Below are 21,821 nucleotides of genomic sequence, written 5' to 3' on the forward strand. Positions count from 1 at the left end.
CGACAGATGGGATTTCCGAGAGATCCCAAAAATGTTTCAAATGTAATGAAGGTGCATGATCAGCCCGTGCTCCTTTCATTGTCTATGGGATTGCTGAGTAGAGCACTATCGGGTTCTCCGTTCTCAGGATTGCTGTCATGCTGGTGGATCGTGGACCCACCGCGCCATTGAGCGGGTTTTACCTGGAGGGATGTAACTAAGCAGCTACCTGATATTCACTGGAGCCTCTGATGGTGAGGTCAGGCTTGAGCTACAGGTAGCCTCCAGGTACCACTCCAGGGCAGTGTCCGGTAATGTCCCCTAGGATCAGGAATGTTAGTTCAGATTCGGAGTCCCAAGCAGGATAGGATACTGGTGCTGGTTCAGATAGCCTGACTTTTGGATTATAAAGACAGTATGGACAGTACAGGTTTGGATTACTAGAGAAGTTACAGAGAATCAGGACAGGTTGCAGGAATTGGGACATGACAGTGGCCTTAGCAGCTTAAATACAAACTAAACTCTGAAGTTTCTCAGGCACCTCCCTCTTGGGGAAGGTGCTTTAAATACTTGGCGCCTCCCAGATATTGGCTGGGGACACAATCGGACTGTGCACTGGCCCTTTAAGAAGTGGGGAGTGCACATGCTCTAAGCATGCTGTCAGGAGACCTACGTGACGTGCGCAGGTCCTTGGACACAGGAGGTGCGGCAGGAGCCGGAACAGCTGGTCGGCCACGGCGGGTTGTATGTCAGCATCCCTGCTGGAGAGAGGGTAAGGGCACTGGCGTTACAGTTGCTGTGGGTCGGAACGCCAGGAATTAGCAAGTCATCCTATAGATAGGGGTTAACTTGTAATTTTGAGAAAGCCCCTTAAATGGTGATCATTAATTTTACATATGGTTTTTATAATGTCGACATCTCCCGAATAACTATCAGATTGGCCATATAAAATATCCGATCAGCTGGTAAACAAGCGTTTGATGGTTCTTCAGCAGATTGCTGCCATGTTTGTGCCGGCCAGTGATCTGAGCGAGAATATTTACGGCCCATTCAATGCGATGGTTGTGACAGTAAATGAAGGTTTTGGGGACTTCCATTTAACAAGTTTACATAGCAGGAACCTGAGCTGAGAGTGGCTGCTAGGGACAGACTGCCTAACAGCAGCCATTACACGACGACTGTCAGCACATCCTTAGCAACCGTTCTGCCTTGGAATTTCTGCAAGACTGAGGACATGGAATATAGCGGTGTATTAGTTGTGTCTTTTCTAGTGATGTGCTATGTGGCAGTTACAGGGTTTTCTCTTTCTGTGGCAGCCTATAACATGTATTTTCTTCTCGCCTCCCGGTGTAAAGTGTGAGTGCCGTATTTCTGATCTGCGGGCCTTCAGCAAGGTGTGTGTCGTGCGTAAACTCTGAGCTGACTGCTGCATTGTGTTTAGCAAACAGGCGTGTTGTTGCGATGGGCTTTGTAACATGTTTCAATTTGTGCGCATTTGTGTATCTCCGTGTGGTTTCTGACAAGTGCTTCATAGTGTCTACCTGCTTTACATGACTCACTCCCATTACATCACCTTTATACTATGTTGACATTTTTGCAGACAACGATGATGATGAGGAAACTAATTATTTTACCAGGGCAAAATAAATGGATTATCATTCAGATAAGTAAATCAGTCTATGATTGAAAGTGAACATTGTCCATTGTAGATAAAACATGTGTTTTACATAGCTGTTTGAGGTTTTTTTTGTTAAGTTTCTTTCCTTATTTATTTCAGAAATCTGAAATGGTTGTCAGAGGTTAGAAAACAGCACCACTTTGTCAGCTGGTTGTGTCTGGTAGTGCAACTGAGCTTCAGAAGTTGCAGTACCAGATTTACCTCATAGCACTTGAGCAGATTTATCAAAAGTGTCCTTGTTTCTCATACCAACCAATTAGAACTCAGCATTCATTTGTTAAACTACTCTGGTAAAATGAAAGCTGTGCTGTGATTGGTTGGCTGTAAGAAACAACAACTTTTTTTTTTAGAAATCTATCCAAGTGTTACACTTAGTGCGTAGTGCTGGGCTGTTGACTGTTTGCATGACTTTTCTATTTAGTACTTTGTGTCTCCTTCCTCTGGCCCTATTGTTGGCTATATCTATAAAGCAATTACACAATTTTTGATTCCAGTATAGGTTCCAATTAATCAACAAGACTTGAAAAGAACCACCTACTGTATTCAAAGCTTTATTACACAAATATATTAAAAACGGTCAGAGATATGGGCGAGTAGGGATACTGACCCTAATAAAGGTCTCATGGTTCCGCTATCTTACTTAGAGGTTGGCACCCTAAGAGAAACGAAGTGGTGCCCCCGCTCAACGTCGTCTCACCCTTTTTAATATATTTGTATAATAAAGCTTTGTATATAGTAGGTGGGTCTTTTCTAGTGTTTTTTTATATCTATAAAGCCCCTATAAACTATATGTAGCCGTCACCCGACTCTGCAATGCACAGGAGTGCTCACTCTGCCAAGCGCTCCTGTATTCTCTATGAGAGAGACACTGCCAGACTCTCCAGTCTAAAATAGAAAATCTTTAACTTTATCACGTAATGATAAAGTTTACAGATTACGTAAACGATTACATTGGAGGGATCACATGGTATGGTCTCCCCACTTGCACCAACGTGACATTCTGCACCCCCTGGGGACACGTAAGGTCATCTTGCACAGTTTTACACAGACTGTACCAAGCTATCACCCCTGTCCACATGGGTCCCGGGAGGCATGGGGAGTGAGAGGATGTTGCCCTTGCAGTCACTGACGTGGCATCACACTCACTCAAAACCCTGACAAGCTGAGAGGCTCCTTTCACTAGCACCAGTGAAACAGAGCGCTGCCAGCCCTTTAGGAATGCCACCAGTTCCTCGTTGGATATAAGTCCTGTCCGTTAACAGGATTATATTGGGCCAGAAACCAACCCTAGTAGCATGGAAATTTAAACCAAGAAACGGACGTGTGGATTTATGGATCAAGATAAAAGAGCAGCTGAAGGTTAAATTATATATTTAATCACATTAAGGGCACACTAGACAATACACTATATACAGTGGTAAGATATGCAAATACAATACTGATATCACAAAAGATATATTATAGATGGATCATGTCAATTACCGGGATGATTTTCAACCTTGTATGTGCTGGTCCGCAGGAGGCATGGACTGCGAGCTGGCTCTAAGGTACTTCATGGCACATTACTCGACGTGACCCCCCCTTTTCAAAGTTTACTGCATGCATAACAGAGAGGGAGACCACATGGCCTTGCACTATCATTTATCCCCTTTGGGTCACACCCCTTCTGCCCTCTGGACTGATCCTAAATCCCCTCCCCTTGTCTTTTGCAGCTAAAATCTCCAAAACCTAAGATGAGTCATAACTCTTTAATGGACAGTCCTAGGGAGAAGGTTTTGCTATCTGTTACCAATTAACAGTGCTGCTGAATATGTTGACGCTGTAGAAATAAAATAATTATTATAATTAACTATTCTATGTATCTCCTCTCCCTGAGGTGTTAGAACGTAGCGAGACCCTGGGAGGGGTTTGGTCCGTTCCAGAGAAGTCAAAAGTGTACACGATGTACGGCTACGTTGTATAGTATCTCCATATGTTTTTATGGTTTTTTTAGAATGTTCTTTGGCAGCCTCATCATGACTACGGTATATTGCAAGCAAGCCTTTGTCCTGCTCTGAGCTGGCTGTCTCAAAGTGTGAGGTCTGTCACTCACATCTTTTTTAGGTTTGACCCCCCCTCCCCCCTTAGAGCTAGGTGTTCTCATACAGCTGCATGCTGAAGAGGGTTTTATAATCACATGCCAGATAGGATACAAATGATTGACCTGAAATTATATCTCCCATATTCTACACGCCTGGTTTCTGGACATTCTTTAAACATTGTATTTTGTACTTCTCTTTTTCTCTACTTTGAACTTTATAGCATTTGTACTTGCTGGTATGCTATGAATTTTCAGATTACTGGGATGTCCTTTTATGGCCGAGATGAAGCTGCAGGTTCACTATCTGTTATAAAAGATCCTGGAACAGATTTCTGAATAGGTCAGGCACCTCTGTTTTTTGGTCTGTTTCCCAATGGTTAGATCAACACACATCATTTTAATTTTTGGAATGTAATGATTCATCATGAAACCCCTTTAGCATAGAAACCATACTTGGTTGGCAGTATGATGTTACACCATGACGCTTAAAATTTGTGTGTCAATCTTGGCGTCATCTTGATCATTTGTATGTGGTGTACTTTGCTTTTCTAAGTGCAGAATCAGTCTGTAAAATAACTTAATTAATGTCTTCTGATAAAAGCCAGTCTCTGGTGGAAATTCAGAAATGTACCGTATTTAGAATATTGTAATCTATTGATCTCTTGTCTGAACATATTTTATAGTCATTTTGCAATTAAACATATTATCTAACATCACCTTTATGCTGTGTACGATGTAAAACAAAATGGCTTTCATTACTTGTTGGATGAAAAACAAAATGGTTAAGAACAAGAGCTGGATGTTGTGTGCTCCACCAGCAATGAGGCCAGTTGCTGAGGTTGGAGAAGCAAGATTAAAGGGAATCTGTCAGTAGGATCACCCCTCCCAACCGTCTATATGGGCATGTAGGTCAAAGGAAGTTGAATAAAGTGATACTTTGATATCTGCAATGTGATGTTTTATTCCAGCAAAATTTAGTTTTTTCTTATTATGTAAACAAGGTATTAATGTCTATGGGCCAAACAGATCTTTATGAGAATCTGCCTCCAGTATTTATTTTAAATGAAAGGAGACATTACCAGTGTGAGACATGTAATGACTGCTGTTTTGTGGCATCTTTGTGACATATCACATTATTTTCTAGAATGCAATTTCGCTCTCACAAAATGATGTTCCCGAGGAGAGTTGTGCACTGAGTTAGGTTCTTTCATTCTGTGAGAAGGCCAATTTACATGTAGCATTGTTAATAAGATGGTGTCCTCAGGAGAACAAGTATTTCCCTCCACATAGTGTCAAGACCACTGCACTGTCCAGCCAGACTCTGCACTTTATTGCTTAGGGGAAATCTCTTAGAAACAATTTGTCTGTTAATGAATTTCTGGCTTTGCGTTTACATGATGCCATGCTCAGGTCAGACAGTGATGTATTTGGTATCAACTTGAACTTGCAGGATAGTTTTCATTCATTTTGTAATTGGCCTAATTTGTATACTTATTCCCATGGAGCCTTGCTCCATATTCAGTTATTCTATTTAAAGGGGTTGTCAGGGACTTTTAACATTCATGGTCTATCCTTATGATAGGTCATAAATGTCTGATTGGTGGGGGCGTGACACATGGCAGCCCCGCCGGTCGACTGAGTAGTGGACGCGGCTGGGTACTGCACATCCGTCACCTGTTCAAATCAATAGGGGATGTGCAGTACCCGTACGTGGCCACTATTTTTGTTGCCGGAGCTGTGCTGTGCAGCTCTGTAACTGAGCAATTCCGATCGATGACTAGATCAGGAACAGCTGATCGGCGGCGGTGCAAGGTGTTGCACCCCCACCGAACAGACCTTGATGACCTATCCTAAGTATAGGCCATCAATGTTAAAATCCTGAGCAACCCCTTTAATGGTAAGCCATACATTTCCCAGGTGTTCATCTCTAGAAGCAATACTGTTTGTATGCGTCAGTGACTGTAAAAATGCGTCACTGCTTATCCTTCCATATATAGCTAATGTGTAAGGCATTTTACGAGCCTAGAGTTTTGAATGAAAATGAAGAAAAGTCTTAGTGGTTACTGCAGTTGAGCGAGATGATGTAATTATTTAGCATTTCTCCCAATAAGCTTTAGCAGTCAGTAAGCATTGACTTAAATATTGTCCTGCTCTATCAGTCTCTACTAAAAAAGTTATAGGGAAATACGGAACAAACGTTCATACTTTCCATCTTTCAGTGGTCGTTTACTGAAGGTCTTGAGATGTCTCTTCTTACGTCACTTGTTTTTCCTCTAATGATATATATGACGCTGTGTGACAAATGTAAGGTACGGTATATGATGTTATTCACTGCCATACCTTCTCATATAGTACATTTACAAGAGATTGTATTTTGCCTCCACAGACACCAGTGTTTCCTGTTCTATCAATTCTTTTGAATGGCTTTGCATAAAATAGTAAGAAAGCCTTTCGATGTTAACACGTTAGCACTGTGGATTGTACAAACTCTTCTGTTTCTGGCATAATAAGTACATTTTATATAATGAAATTATAACATGCAACCAAAAGCTTGCAGTATGCCAATAGTACTTATTAATCCAAGAGCTAGCCTGGTGCTGACGCCATGTTTTTCCTAGGGTCTACCAGTAGATTAAAGGAGAAAGGTCACATATAAGGTTAGAATCCAAGTAGAATGGAAGGACTAGCACAATAGATACATAAGTTGTTTCCCATGTATTAGGAAGAGGAATATTAATACATCTGTATCAAGCAGTCACCCAGCCAGCATCTGAGCCAACCTGGATATAACGTGATGAATAATTAAAGAGGTTTTCCACCACTGTAGCATTGATGACCTATCCTTAGGATAGGCCATTTATGTCTGATTGGTCGGGGTCTGACACCTGGCACCCCCACCGATCAGTTTTTAGTGGTCAGAAATGCTAACTTGCAGAGCTGCTCCGTCTTCTCAGCAGCTGAGTCTTTAAACATTGTAGAGAGAGTGGAGTGGAGTGGTATCTGCAACCATGTCATATTGTTGTAGAAAAAAACTAATTGAGATGTCATAGTTCTCCTTAAAGACTTGACATTTCAACTCGCACTTACAACTGGAAATGTTAAATTCTGCCAAGTCCAGACATTTCAATGGAGTGTATGGTGGGCCATCCAACTAAAGATCATTTTGTTCTTCTGGAGGTAAGACTCTCCTCTTACCATTGAAACCCATAAACTCCTGACTTAACCAACAGTTCATGTTTATGGGGACTTCGGAAGAAATAACTGTTAGCCATTGGCTCTCCAAAGTGCATGGACATATTTAGGAGCAAGTCCAATGGTATGGGCAGTGTTTCCTACAGATTGGGGGCGGCACAAGGGATTTTCTGCATATGTAATAAGGGAAGGGAAGTATTAGTGGTGGCTCATTGGAAAAGAAAATGGCATAAGTAGATTGAGATCGGAAGATGTAACTCATGGGGGGGAAATTGTCCCTAAAATAGGTGTTTTGCTTTTTTTAATTTAATGAAATTTTGTGCTTAGTTTTTTAATCTATAGCATTAATTAAAAGCGCCCTTATACTTTTTCGTTATCAGACATGTTCTTTCTGTAAATAACCTAGTGGTAGTTGGAAACCCAGAGGACTCCATGCAAATCATTTAATGGTAACCAAGATTTAATAGCAATTAAACTCTCATCAAACCAAATGGCTTGTATAAACCACATGACACAGTTTGAAGCTCATTTGCAAATTATATTGGCTCTAAATGGCAAGTTAAATTCTGTTCCCAGGTTCCCGGCACATGTACACTGTTAAGAATTTATAGCTCATACACAGAAGTTTTAATTGAGCACCCTAAAGATTTCATTTACCAGATGGACGCGAGATACTGACTGTTTCCGACAGCGGCTTCGCCGTGAAGTCCAAGCCATTTGCAGATTTCTGTTTGAAAACACACTACGCACATATATAATTCTGGAAGGAGTGATTGCATTACATGGCATGCTAATGGTAACATATGAACAGATGTCTTACTTTAATGATTCTAATTGAAGAAAATGAGCTTTTCTAATCATCCTGGGATACAGCAGTTCTTTTACTTTACAGCTGGCTTTCTAACCCCTTTGTGATGTGTAAGTAATTATAGAAAAAATACATTCATTGGAGCTTGTTGATCACTTATCCAGTATGGTAATTATGGCCAGATGGAGAAGACATTTCCTGATATTTAATGACTGGGCCAGCATGTCTACAACTTTGTCAGAGGCTCTGCGGATTCTGTCATTCACGGAAGGATGAGGCTTGTGATGTTCCAAGCTGTATGCATGTCTGTCACAGTAGAGGAAAACTAATTCCTAAGTGTCATTCAACGTGGCTGTACTTCCTGTTGTAATTTTTACAAAACAGAAAAATGGCACAGAACCATGACGCTGATAGCTCGTGCTTACAAGATTGTATGTGGGCTGCCTCTAGAGTATATTTTAAATAAAAGGGGGCATTACCAGTGTCAGTGTAATGACTGACAGTCTCATTATCACACACAGCTCTGCATTGAGATCAGTACAGTAGAATTGAACTTTGTCTCATTACAAACATTTGCAGCAGCACTTGTCCTCTCAGTGATGGCAGCTCTGCTGCTGAGCTGTACCTAATTATAACTAACAGTACAGCAGAGTTGAACCTTGTCTCATTACAAACACATAATAATCTCCAGAGCCAGATTCTCATGCAGATTAGTGTCAAGCCCATAGATTTTAACAGCTCATTTGCATAACAGATTTCTCTGTAATAGGATATCACATTGCAAATATCAAGATATCGTTTTATTCAGCTTCCTATGACCTGCAGGTCCATATAGACAGCCTACTGACAGATTCCCTTTAAAAGGATTGGTCTCGTAAGCAACATTTATCTGGTAGTAACAAGATAAAATATGAATGTAAGATTGCTAGTTGATGAGACCTCCAACGCTACTCAAGAACAGTCATGAATAGAGTGCTAGTGAGCATTTTTGGCCACCCGTCCTATAGATAGTGAATGGAGCAGGTTTGCATTCTCGCAGGGGACTGTAGGAGTGGTGATCAGTACTGTAATTGGGTTCCTGCTGTTGGAACCTGAATCACGCAGTTGTCGCTTATCATTTGGATAGGTGATATGTTGTTTATGGAATAACCCCTTTTTCCAAGAAATATTTTCTAAAGAGGATATATACACAGAAAATACCTTTACAAAATAAAATAAGCTGCTGTTGATTTGCATGTGTCCTTAGTGATCAGTGCAAAACCACTTGTTGATAATTATTACAATCTCCCATTATACATCTGGCACTCACAAATAATCACCCAAAACTGCCGCCACTACGGTTTGGTTCCAGAGCTAGCTTTCTAACAATGAGCGTTCTCTTCTCTCCACATAATGAAAATTGGCTCAAAGATTTAAGAAACCAAGAGTGACCTTATTAAATATAGTTTAAAAAACAGTCACAATGGTTAATTAATAAATATAAAATGAAGAAAACAAATGACATCCAGTAAAAGGTTTAAAACAAGTTTCCTAAACTAAAAGGAAATAAAGCAGAAACCTTAACACTCAGGTCTCGTATATACCGTAGTATTCAGTCCCTGAGGAAAGCAGAAACTAGGACAAATCTTCAGTCCCGTTTACCCCCCAGAAAAAACTAGCATCCAAATAATTTCACACATTTTAGTACCAGGCCTTTTGAGTTCTCTTCCTCCCATCTTGTGATGTCACTGACATGGCCTGGGTCTGATAATTTCATTTTAGAATTCTTGGTATTGATGCTGTCCTCACCAGCTAAGAGTTGTGATACGTAGCTTCAAAGAAATGCGATTGGCAGGCCCAACGGGGAAAAAACAGTCTAGCCAGGAAACTTGTTAAATAAACCCCGTTACTTACAATAATATTACATTTTCCATAACATGAAGTATCATGGGATCTCATGTGAGAAAAATGGCCCGTTTATGATGACTTCACTGTGTCTATACAGTAAGAATGATGTCCCTGTGATTGCAGCTCTTGTGATTGTCACAATTTTTCTCTCTATAGTGAAATACTGAGAATGCGCACGAATCCGGTTAATGCCATAATTTCACCACAATTCACAGATTTACAAGGTAATCTGATAACAAGATAATCTGGTTACATGCTGTCATCACCAGAGGGCGCTTATGATGTAGCTGCATATTGGCATAAAATGAATTTAAAGAGGCAGTCCAGCAATTTGGCCATTCGTGCAGCTACTCCTCTGTCACTTTCTTAATTTCCTTTATGTGTTTATTCCTTTCTGCTCTATCAATAGCATGAAGCATGAGCATATCATCACATGGGCAGCTAGAGCCAATACCGTCCCTTTATTTTCTGGGATGACATTGCGATTATCCTTCTTTCTACTTTCACGCATACACAAGTATGTTTTAAATACTCAGTCAGGAGACTGAACTGTGATCTACTTTATTATATCAGTGTGACAGGAGCTGTGTAGTCATCATCATTATTTGTGATAACTCCTGTAAACAATTTCAGTGGGACAGTTCATGCAGTTTCTTCGTACAGTAACCTCAGCTAACTAAGCTAGTTACATTGGTTGAAATAACTTCGGTCCATCAAGTTAACCAAGATGGTTATCCTAATTAAAGAACAGAAAAGTTTGTCATTCGCAGAGTATCACCAATAGATCACATAACCTATCTGGAGAGAAGGGTACTATTTATTTTCAGATAGAAAGAGAATACTAGCTGAATTATATATATTGGACAACCATTGACCAGATGGATTAAAAAAAAATCACTGGAGTGCAAAACTTTAATAATAGCACACTATGCAGTGAGCTGCTAAGTTCTCCATAGTTATGGCTGCTGACAGCAACGTGTTTTACTTTTACATGTAATAATTTGCAAGGCATTTGGAGCTCTGTATCATTCAGAAAGTGATGTTTTCAGACGTTATAAATAGATAAGAAATTAATCATAGAGCATTTTCAGCATTAAACCAACTTGGTTATGAAAGTTGGAAATTTACTTAATTTTAAAGCTGACAGGTTTCCTTAAAAAAATAAATCATTATCAGAGGGTGTGACTGGATGTAGAATATACATAGTAGGCAAAGACCCGCAGGATCCGTGCGGTACACTTGTGATTTTCATTCATCTTGTAATAGGGTCCCACACAATAGAATCAGGGTTGGATCTACCCTTAGGTTTCACTTCTCCTCACTTGAGTGCTCTCACATTTCAGCTTGTTTTCATCAAGGCTCCAGAACTTTATGTAAACTTTTCCATCATGCTTGGTGCCAAGTTTAAAATTAAACTTTCTCCCACTCTTCTCTCCACAATCCCGGCATTTTATGTGCATTTATATCGTTTCACAACCATGTTTAGTACAAACGTTTCGTAGCTGTACAGAGATAACAATAACAATTGTGTGAAACTGACTGATAGGAAATATTAAGAAAATGTTTCCTTGCTGTGTCACCAGATTCACTGGTCCTTTTGTATGGAGAGAGGAGCCGCTTTTATTCGCCTTGCGCTGGCATTTGTTCACTCGATTTTTGTCATTTCTAAATATTCCATAAAATGTGTTCTTTTTCTAAAAATGAAAGCAATAAATAAGGTTGTGTGACTGAGCTAGATTCCAAAACTTTGGATTTGCAAAAATGTTATTAAAGGAATTGTAAGAATTTACAGCCCATTTGTTTCTTCTTTAGTTGCTATATTAGGTCATCTGCCATTGGGGTTGACATTGCTTTCGAGGGCCTGAAGCTTTATTCTGTTTTGTACCTTGATGTTACTGTTTTCACAGCTGGTTAGAAGCCAAGGAGCAAATTGTTTAAAAATGGATGAGTGCAGCAGCTCGTCCGGGAAAGAAACTTAACATAAGCATTGATGTTTTAAATACACAGCAATTCTGTTTATCAATAATAAATGACCCTAGGAGGGCGCAAACGTGCCAAATACCTGGACATTTGTATAATGAGCAAGGACACTATAGAGGTCATGCATGAGAGTGTCGGCATTGAAACCACTGAACAAAAGAAAGCTATTTTTTGCCATACATGTTACACTTTGTCCACTTTTTACATGGCTAGGGCTACTCCACGACCTGTAATGGTTAAGTTGAAATGTCGCTCTACCATATAGCAAGTAAATGCGGTCATATTACTACCTTTAAGCTGCCATGACCCAACAAGCATAAAAAATCCCTGCTGAATTCCTGCACAACCTTTTTCATTATCCTTGAGCTGCTTTCACATTAGTGTTTTTAAATTCCATTGTTCTGTTCCGTCATTTGAGCAGGGCAATAGGGGCCATCAGATCTCTGTTAGGCCGTGTTCCCACACAGCTTTTTGTTTGCACAGCGTGTTTACGCGTCTGCACCAAAGTAAGCGATCTGCTCTGATTATATTTTTGGCTTTTTCAGTTTCTTTCAGTGTTTTTTCTCTTGCTGCCTTTCCCCTTTTTTTGATGCGTTTTTGATGCAGATTTGACATAGCATTTTTTGGTGCAGAAACAACAGGATCCTGCATTTAAAGCACCTCTCCTGCGTGGGTTTTTTTCACCACTGGAGTGGCGCTTTAAACGTAAGTCCCCTGGCCCCAGTTGTGATCGCAGCTGCCAAGTGGCCAGAAGTCAGAAGCTACATCACAAGCTCTCAATGTAAATCTATGAGAGCCAGAATGAGGTTCTCATAGACTTACATTGATTAGTGACCTCTGGCTTGCTCCATAAAACACTGGAGCAGCCGGCAGGTCACAAACTGCAGGAGATGGACCAGAGCGGTGGCAATGACAGATGAAAATGCTGGAAGGTATCAGGCACGGGGAAGGGGACTTGGATTTTGCACCACTTCATGCGTGAAATAAAAAAAAAACATGCTGGAGGGGGGCTTTAACCGAGCACTTAAAATTTTAGTTTTTACATGCATTTTTAGGCTCCCTAATGGAAGCCTATGGGGAAAAATTGCAATAAAACCAGAGTTTAGCAATGTCTATAAATGCACAGTAGGCATAAGTAAAAAAAAAAAAAAATACATCCAAGATGAAGGTTATACTCAGCAGATTTTTCTGCAGAAAAAAACGCAGTTGAAAAAAATGCAGCATCTACGCTACTTGTGAACATGCCCTTATGGAGACCAACACTGTGCCTGAAAAGATTGCATTGTTGGCTGCACTAATATGGTCAGCGTTTTTGGCCAGAATGGCGATGGATCCTCCAGTGCAGATGTGAACAGAGCCTCAGTTGTGACTTTCAATAAAACATTTGCATGCTTGATGTAAAATGTTCACAAATAGCTGTGTAGCCCCAGCCAATATATACGAGATAAAGACCATGATGTGATTCTGCCCCATTATATTGTGGTCACGTTCTAGTAGCAAAAAAGAAAAGACCTGTTGGAATTTTGGACGCAAGTCACATGCAACTTTGTCCCCATAAACTTCAATATAAGTCGCATGCCCCTGTGACCATACATGCAAATTGGTTTTCTAAAACTAGTCCGTAACAAATTGCACAAAGTTTATAGTGCTGCCCCTTATTATCACTGGCTAGCCTGATCCTGAATATTTCACCTTTTCACTTCGCATTGATGTGTGCTCCAGACGGAGAGGCTTTGTATTCCCACTGGAGCTTTCAGTAGTTGACAAAATGTTGTAATTTATCCTAAATTGAATTTGAGATTTTTTTAAAGTGTGTTTTAATCAAGTGAAACTAATATCTTAGATTAAAAGTTCAGTTTAGGAAGATCTCAACTAAAGAATAATTTTAGTATAATATTGACCCCCCGAATTTGGCCTGAATTTGCAGACAGGGTATATGCGGTGCCCTAGTAACGTTATTGAATATGATGTGCAGTGCTCTTCTCTATATCTGCTTGCCGTGGTGTAATAGGAAACTGGCAGATAGCTTCCATCAGGCAGCTCCCTAAGGAAATGACGGGATATGTTCATCCATTAACTTAAATAGAATGGCTTAAAAATGTAAGGTGCAAGTGGTTATTATTTTAGGCACATTGGCTTCCTGACTATGTCTGTCGCGGCAGCCAGTTAGGACGTCACCAGTTCACATGATCCTGGTGGAAAATTGTTCTACTACATAAGTATCTGTTACCTCCATGCCTGGTTTCATATTTAGCATTGGTGCTTGCATCCATCTTCTTTATAATATATAAAGCAGCAACATGGAATATAATATAACTACACAATAATCATTATTATTAGTCTAATATGACCTTGTTAGTGTCCTTGCATTACCTTTTGTAATTGCAAGTTTTGTCTTAGAAACTCATGAAATCTACTCTTCTGTGTGTACCAGAATACACCACATATGATCCAAACCCTATTTCTGGCTTTGATAAATGTCCAAATTTGTAACCGGATACTAATAAATAGAAATATACCCAATCCATTTACCCAACCATTTAAAGGGAACCTATTAGAAGGTTTTTGCTACCTCATCTGAGAGCAGCATAATGTAAGCAAAGAGACCCTGAATCCAATGATGTGTCATTTAGACTACTGGGTGCAGAGATTCTGACACAATCAAAGCTTTTAGACTTAGAATGAAGCAGAGCTGAGGAAGCTAGCCCCGCGCACATAAGACTCACAGTGTACAAAGTCCATAGACAGTGAGGTGCTTATCACAGGAGGGGGTGTTGCCAAACTATTCTGGCAATATTAATCTCTAAGGTTTTGTTTCCACGGTCAGTAAACGCCGCAGGTTGGACACTGCGTACAGCCACAGCGTCCAACCCCCAGCGGCCAGATGTTACAGCATAGAGGAGGGGATTTCATGAAATCCCATCTCCACTATGCGTGCAGGGACGCCTCCCACGCTCCATCTCCAGATAAATATCACCGCCCAATGTATAGGACGAGGTGATTCCGCATGATTCAATGAACAGATATGGAATCACCGGCGTTCAAAAGCCGGCAGCGCTTTGGACGGAGCGGACATGTGCTGCATCCAAAGCGCTGCCAGTTTCTGCCTGTGGAAACATACCCTTAGTGATAAAATCCAAATGACACATCCCTGAATTCTGTGTTTCAGCCTCTATCCCCTGCTGTCTTCAGATTCCATAGCCAAAACCTGCTGACAGATTCCCTTTAAAGGATTTCCAATTACTGGTACCAAGAATGTAAAAAAAAACATAGGTTTTGTAAAAATGTGCAACCCTTTTAGGGCATATGAATATAATAAAAAGAGGTACCGTGCTTGGGACCTTCATCTATTACCTAGAGCGGAAAACTTTTGCAAAGAGCAAGGTGGTATCCCAATGTTGCCTGGTCATGTGAATGAGTGGAACTTAATTCTACATTTGCCGTCTATTGAACGCAGGTGATTCCGCATGTGTTCATTGAACCGTGCGGAATGACCGCTCCCAATACATTGTTCGGGTGAGATTTATCTTGCGGAGACTCGCGTCTATACTATACTATACGGTAAAAAACACTGGTGAGCACTGCATTATTTCACATATTTCTAGAAGGTTATGCCAGATTGCATTGGGATTTTCCGGGAGCATATGATGCCCACAAAAATTGGTCAGAGTATTTCATAAAATTCCGGACCAATTGATCTCCTGTAGGCTCTGACTTTGTTGATTTACACTTGGTCAATTGTAATACAGTGCTAGTTGTATACTCAAACCTACTTATAGATTAATAGGGTGCTGTTTGTGTAATGGAAATATGAGTCCTCCATTCCAGATCTATTTTTTATCATGAGATGCTGTTGCATGGTTTGTTTTATAACGTATCATGAAATCAAATTCCATCTTTCTATTACGTCTCCTGCCAGATGGATGTGCGCTCGAGCAACCTGATTGTTCCCTGTTTAGTCATTTGATTACGTATAAGGACTAATACTACCTGATTTATTTCCAAATATAAAACGCGGTGTCCATGTAAGAACGTGGGTCCTGCTGCTCTCCACAAACTGATATTTCAGCAACAGCAATACACTTGAGAGACTTTTATGAGTCACGGCTGTCAAACAGACAAATTGCTCAGCTTTGTAAGAAGAGTGGATTCTCTAATTTAGTGCGCTAATGTTATGATTGTGGCTTGCCTAAGGTACTTATTAAATGGAGAGACCTGTCATTTGCCGCTCATTATGACTGCTCCTGTTAGATCGCTTCACTCTCCCAGGTGTTGAGTAAACCTGAGCAGAATGTTGCAGGTCTTGTATCTTTGGTGTGTAGAGATGTTCCTCATGTTTCTGTCTAGACTGGACTCTAGTGTTCTTCTGACAAGCCATGGGGAAAAATGTATTTTTTAGTGATCACTTCATTATTTTGCATATTTAGTCCTTAGAACCTTCACATATATTTACATACATATAAATTATGCCTAAATAGTGTGGAAGACACATGTCCATCAAGTACAACTGAGGTTGGGAGCGGAGACTAATGGGTGGATTGACATGATTCAGATATGTTGTAAAAAATTATGTGCTTAAAGGGAACCTACCACCCCGTTTTTTAAAAATTAGATAAAAATAGTGTGAAATAGGGGCAGAGCTGGGCTTTATATTAGGGCCTTTTCGGTGCCTTTACACCCCCGTTAGGCTGCCCAAATACCTTTGTGAAGTGGCCGTTTTCTGCTGTCACTCAAGTGGGTCAGGTCGGATGGGCGTGGTCACAGCGCTGTTTGTCCCCCAGGATCCTGCTCATCATTACGTTGGTGGCGTAGTGGTGTGCGCATGTCCAGCAGGCGAATCCACTGCCCAGGAGATGAATAACGGCGCGGTCTTCGCTATTCAGCCGTTTAACGGTGGGCGCGGCCATCTTTCCTGTGGCCGCGCCTGCGCAGATGGAGCGCTCTGCTGCCCGGGACTTCAGGAAAATGGCCGCCGCGATCTCCATCTGCGCACGCGCGGAATCCCGCGGCCATTTTCCTGAAGTCCCGGGCAGCAGAGCGCTCCATCTGCGCAGGCGCGGCCACAGGAAAGATGGCCGCGCCCACCGTTAAACGGCTGAATAGCGAAGACCGCGCCGTTATTCATCTCCTGGGCAGTGGATTCGCCTGCTGGACATGCGCACACCACTACGCCACCAACGTAATGATGAGCAGGATCCTGGGGGACAAACAGCGCTGTGACCACGCCCATCCGACCTGACCCACTTGAGTGACAGCAGAAAACGGCCACTTCACAAAGGTATTTGGGCAGCCTAACGGGGGTGTAAAGGCACCGAAAAGGCACTAATGTAAAGCCCAGCTCTGCCCCTATTTCACACTATTTTTATCTAATTTTTAAAAAACGGGGTGGTAGGTTCCCTTTAAAATCACTACTGTTCATCAGAATAGGGGGAATCACATGGGTTTCTGCAAGATACATACGGTACAGTATGAGCCCATTTGCTCACAGCACCTATAAGGACTTATTCCATGTATTATGTGAGTATGTTTTTGAGGAGCTCATGTTCTTTACATGGCTGGTTTGGATTACCCTGGTGAGTTTATTAGTACCGTTTATCAGAACCAGAACTTGAATAATACTGGTAATTAATGCATCTAGAAGTTTTCCACTGGTTTGCTTTTCTTTTTTTTTGCAAGGTCACCAAAAAGTCACAATGGCTCCTTAATTGATTTAGCTAGCTCAAAACATTTACAAAAAATTAAAGGATATGAGCTGCGATTGGCTCAAATCTTATCCAAGATTTTTCTAAACCAAAAAGATTCATGCCCTTTGTTATAAACCCCTTGGAATCCTTTGGCACTCACCACAGTTTATTGGAAATCTTAGACCCAATTTCCATGGTACATTTCCTTTAATTTAATATTTGTTGCGCTGGACATTTTTGCTTCTAGATTGATCCTATTTTTTGTGATTATAGCCACGTCTTGATATTCAATCTTTATTAATTTTTCTAACATTTATCTAATTTTTGTCTGTTCAATTCTAGATAACCATAATATTCAAATCCTACCAAGACTGCACGGATCAGAAGGTGTACCAGGCTGTGACGGATGATCTGCCTGCAGCGTTTGTGGATGGCACCATCAGTGGTGGGGATGGTGACTCGAAAACCTTGCGGATTATAGAGAAAGTCGGTGGAAAGCATGTTGAAATGCATGCCAGATACATTGGGACAACCGTCATTGTTCGGCAGCTCGGAAACTACCTAACTCTAGCAATTCGAATGCCGGAGGAGTTGGCCATAGCGTATGAGGAAAGCCAAGACTTGCAACTGTGTATGAATGGCTGTCCATCCAGTGAACGCATTGATGAAGGTGGACATCTGCCCCTCCCGGTGACCAGTACGAATTCACCCAGCTCATCATCTGGACAATCACAACCAGCATACACACTGGAAAGTGCTATTGCCAAATGTCTTGAAAAATTCCAAGTCAGGCACATCTATTTCCATTCATGTGTTTTTGACTTACTTACAACCAGTGACGCTAACTTTACAGCGGCGGCTCAGAGTGCTTGGGAGGATGTGAAGACCTTACACCCCAGAAAGGAGCTTTGGATAATCTTTCCAACTAATGGAAATATGGTCAAAACCCCCACCTTGCCTGCTATCATTCTTGGGCTTGTGTGCTTGGTCTTTGTTGCTCTTTTGTAGAAGTTTTCTTGTGTATAAAAAATTGTAAAATATATATTGTTATAATATATTGAGCAAGGATAACAGCATATATGTATATACCGTGTATATGAAGGGATGTTTGTCTCGGGATGCCCATGAGATTGTACATATTGTCTTATTGTTTATATTTCAGCTGGATGTAGTATTACTTGTTTTATTTTGTCTTGTTTTGTTCTTTAGTTTATTTTTTTCAGTTGTACAATGTTTTATATGTTCCTTTGCTGGAACCTTTTAGAAAGCACTTTATTTTTTATAAGATATTTATGTGTCTATACAAGTGAGATATGATATGTGTGAATGCACACATGCTAAGCTCTGGTATTGTATTGTATTGATACCTAAGAAAGTTTTGTATTGTGTGACTTGGCCGGTTAGACGTAGTTTCCATGTGAGGGCAGTAGGGTTGCCATGGATTGTCATGGAATTTTTCTAATAGCTCATTGAAAAGAAACCATACGGACTTTCTCTTCTGTTCTGACAAACCACATGAAAGGTTAATAGGGATGAATTGTAGGCTGGATGACGCTGTTCACACAGGTACATTTTATTCTCCTCTGTGCATAAACAAACTTAGAGCATTCCGGTGTCATGGTTGTCCTTGTGGTTCTGTTTGTGAACAGCTTTATAGGCCATATTCTCAAAAGCGGTAAACTGCAAAAGTTTTTTTTTTATATAGCTTTTTTTTTTTTTTATTATAAACCATCCTTTTATATGAGCATCAGTGTTTGCCATTGTAAAACCTACATTACTGTACCACTTTCCCCCAAAACCGTAATTCTTGTAGTAGAAACATGTATTTCAGCCTTATTCGTGTGAATGGCACTGCGCTGCAATACCACACAGGCCCTGTAGACAAGAGTGGCACTGTTGCTAAGGAAGACAAGACCCAATTTGTAGAGTTTTATATAACCAGTATGCCATAACCTAAAGGCAGTTCACAATTTGCATCATCTCCAACAGATGACAGGGTTTAAGTGATTTTCTTCTTATTTACTGCCCTTTTACCATAAATAGTGGTCAGCTTAATAATACTTGTTATGATTCATCTAAGATGGCATCTTTCCCATCCTCTACCCAGAATTATAAACATTTATATTGCTGTTGTGTCCTATTAAGTCATTATTAGAAACTGTTCATTTATACTAAGGCAGGAAGAAAATGTTCATCTTATAAATTGATTCCCTAATTTTGGCTGCCCCCCAAACCCTACTGCCGGAGACAGCTGCCTCAGATTTCCTCATTATAGGGCCACTTCTGCTCAGAAATTATATTATTTTAGAATATTTACTCAAAAAGCATAATTGCTCCTATGTGGATTTGCCATTTTTTAAACTTGATTTCTATTATTCCATTTTGAGTATATGACCTATAGACCATAAATGACCCCATTACAGCTACATGCCTATTCTGCTAAGAAGACTGTTGAGATGTTATTTTACTATCTTCTCTTGCTTTTCAGAACTGTGAATTAAACCACAAACCTCTCATCTGTTCTAGCTATGACTGCTTGTGACAGCAATAAGCATTTTTTACATTCTGCAATTAATATACTCTTATTCTGAACAGTTGTTTTTGTTCTTCATGTGGGCGAATCCCAAAATGCTGTGCACCTAAAAGATTAACTGCCGAACATTGAGGATAGGCGATGCCAATATATTTGGCTCACAATGTTTCCTCTACCTTGCTTTCTTTTCATTGAAAGATAAAGAATGCAGGATGAACTTGGTTGACTTTCATAGTAGGATCCCCCATTTTTGGGTGAAAGCCTTTTTATATTGATATTGGCTTTTGTTGTTCCAGTTGGATGTATGAAACACTTTGTTAGCCAAAATAGCACTATGTCAGGTTAGTTAAAGTTTTAGATTTTCTAATATAAGGTTTTATTAGCTATAGCAGAAAGGTCTATCTCAATTTTTCATGGAGGGCTGAAATAGAGCATGTGTTACCACTGCTTTTTATATAAATGCACCATGGAATGTCAAAATTTATAAGGAAATATAGCACTTCTGGGATATTTTGGTGCTCAGATGGGGTCCTCTCCCATAAGATTCAAGTGTAGAAAGAACCAGCATCCTATTAAGATGCTAAAGAAATTGTTTATTGGTACCATCCTGATCACAGCGTAAAGGGTGACGTTCCGGTCTTACCGACCTTCATCAGGCAAATAGTCAAGAAGCGGAGCAGGAAGCAAAGCAGTGATATGTATAGCACAACTTTTGTCGATATGGAATTGGTGCCTATTACACATCAGGCCAATCAAACAAGAGGAAAAAGCTATTTAGCATAAAGTACATCTCCTATTATGTCACCACAAGGAGGACATTGTCTAGTAGATACTCATCTGTTTGGCTGAAAGCATTTTCCGTAAATCACACCCGGCCTCCTCTGCCGACCGATCGGTAACTGTACATACTGTTACTGAGGGATTAGTGCAGTTTTCTACTAAACTAAACTCTCATTATGGAAAAATGAAATTCTGAAACGCGCCCGGAAAACTTTAACTAACTTCTACATCTTTCTCTTAGTTTAGCACTTCTTAGATTTTTTCACTCTTGGCCCAGCTCTGGGAATTAAGAAAATGTTATTTGCACATGTTCTTGAAGGCTGTTGTGGCAAAGAGAGCTTTAGATAATGCCAAACATATGGATATTTAGAACTTAGTAAATGCTCTCTGGGGAGAGCTAAATCGTTTGAGAGGATGTGCTCAAAATGGCTGCCCCCTCTCTCAAGCTTAGAGAAAGCCACAAATGTGTCTTTGCAGAAACTTTTAGATGTGGTTCAAAGTTATGCCAATACGTATCTGTTTGTGTAAGAGTGACTGTGCATTGTGTAAATAGGTTAACTTATTACGCTACAAGAATAAAGTTGGTTACCCTACAGTGAAACGTCTCCAGTATGTGGTGTTATTCCGACCGCCTCCATGCTCTGATTAATCAGTGGGATCTACAGACAAGGTGAGAGGTACTGGTGGGACGGGTGGTTAACAAGTCCAGATAAGTTGTTACGCACCTTGCAGATATGCTGTGACTCATTTCTTAGCAATGCAATGGTAATTGGAACCATGTGTGTGCTTGATAATCATGTATCTCATCGTTTCTTTTACTATAACTCTTGAGTTATGCCTCCCTGGCTTTGGATATGTTCGGAGCCTCGCAGGCGTCGTGCTTCTTCATGCTAAAGTATTTACTTGGCCTTTTCTAGAACTCGGGGGAGCACTGTAGCTGCAGTTCAAAAATGAATTCATATCCTCATGTTTGGACCTGTGCTTTAGTTAAAGAACTGTTTTAAATAATACTTGTTTCTAAAAGTTGTACAATTTCCATGGTAAGTTATTGATTCTGCATTTCCTTAAAAGGGGTGTCCAACGAGAAATAAAGCCAGGTTCTAGAAATATTAAGAATGTTGTGAGTACAGTACACAAAGAGTGACTGCAGACTTGAAATTTAAGACTGGACAACACATTTAACCCCTTAGTGACAGAGCCAATTTGGTACTTAATGACCG

The 21,821-nt window shown here is 40.4% G+C and overlaps 1 protein-coding gene across 6 annotated transcripts in view; it reads left to right on the forward strand.

Moving 5' to 3' along the window:
* Positions 1-21,202, forward strand: part of RGMB (repulsive guidance molecule BMP co-receptor b) — a 91,787-nt gene extending 70,585 nt beyond the window's left edge. For all 6 annotated transcript variants that reach the window (XM_077289638.1, XM_077289630.1, XM_077289648.1 and 3 more), the window contains one exon: positions 17,631-21,202. In XM_077289638.1, coding sequence (XP_077145753.1) covers positions 17,631-18,296 — 666 coding nt within the window. In that variant the 3' untranslated portion in view covers positions 18,297-21,202. The remainder of the gene's footprint in view (positions 1-17,630) is intronic.
* Positions 21,203-21,821: the final 619 nt, after the last annotated feature.

This window comes from Ranitomeya variabilis, chromosome 1, assembly GCF_051348905.1.
Source record: "Ranitomeya variabilis isolate aRanVar5 chromosome 1, aRanVar5.hap1, whole genome shotgun sequence".
NCBI classification, from domain to species: Eukaryota; Metazoa; Chordata; class Amphibia; order Anura; family Dendrobatidae; genus Ranitomeya; species Ranitomeya variabilis.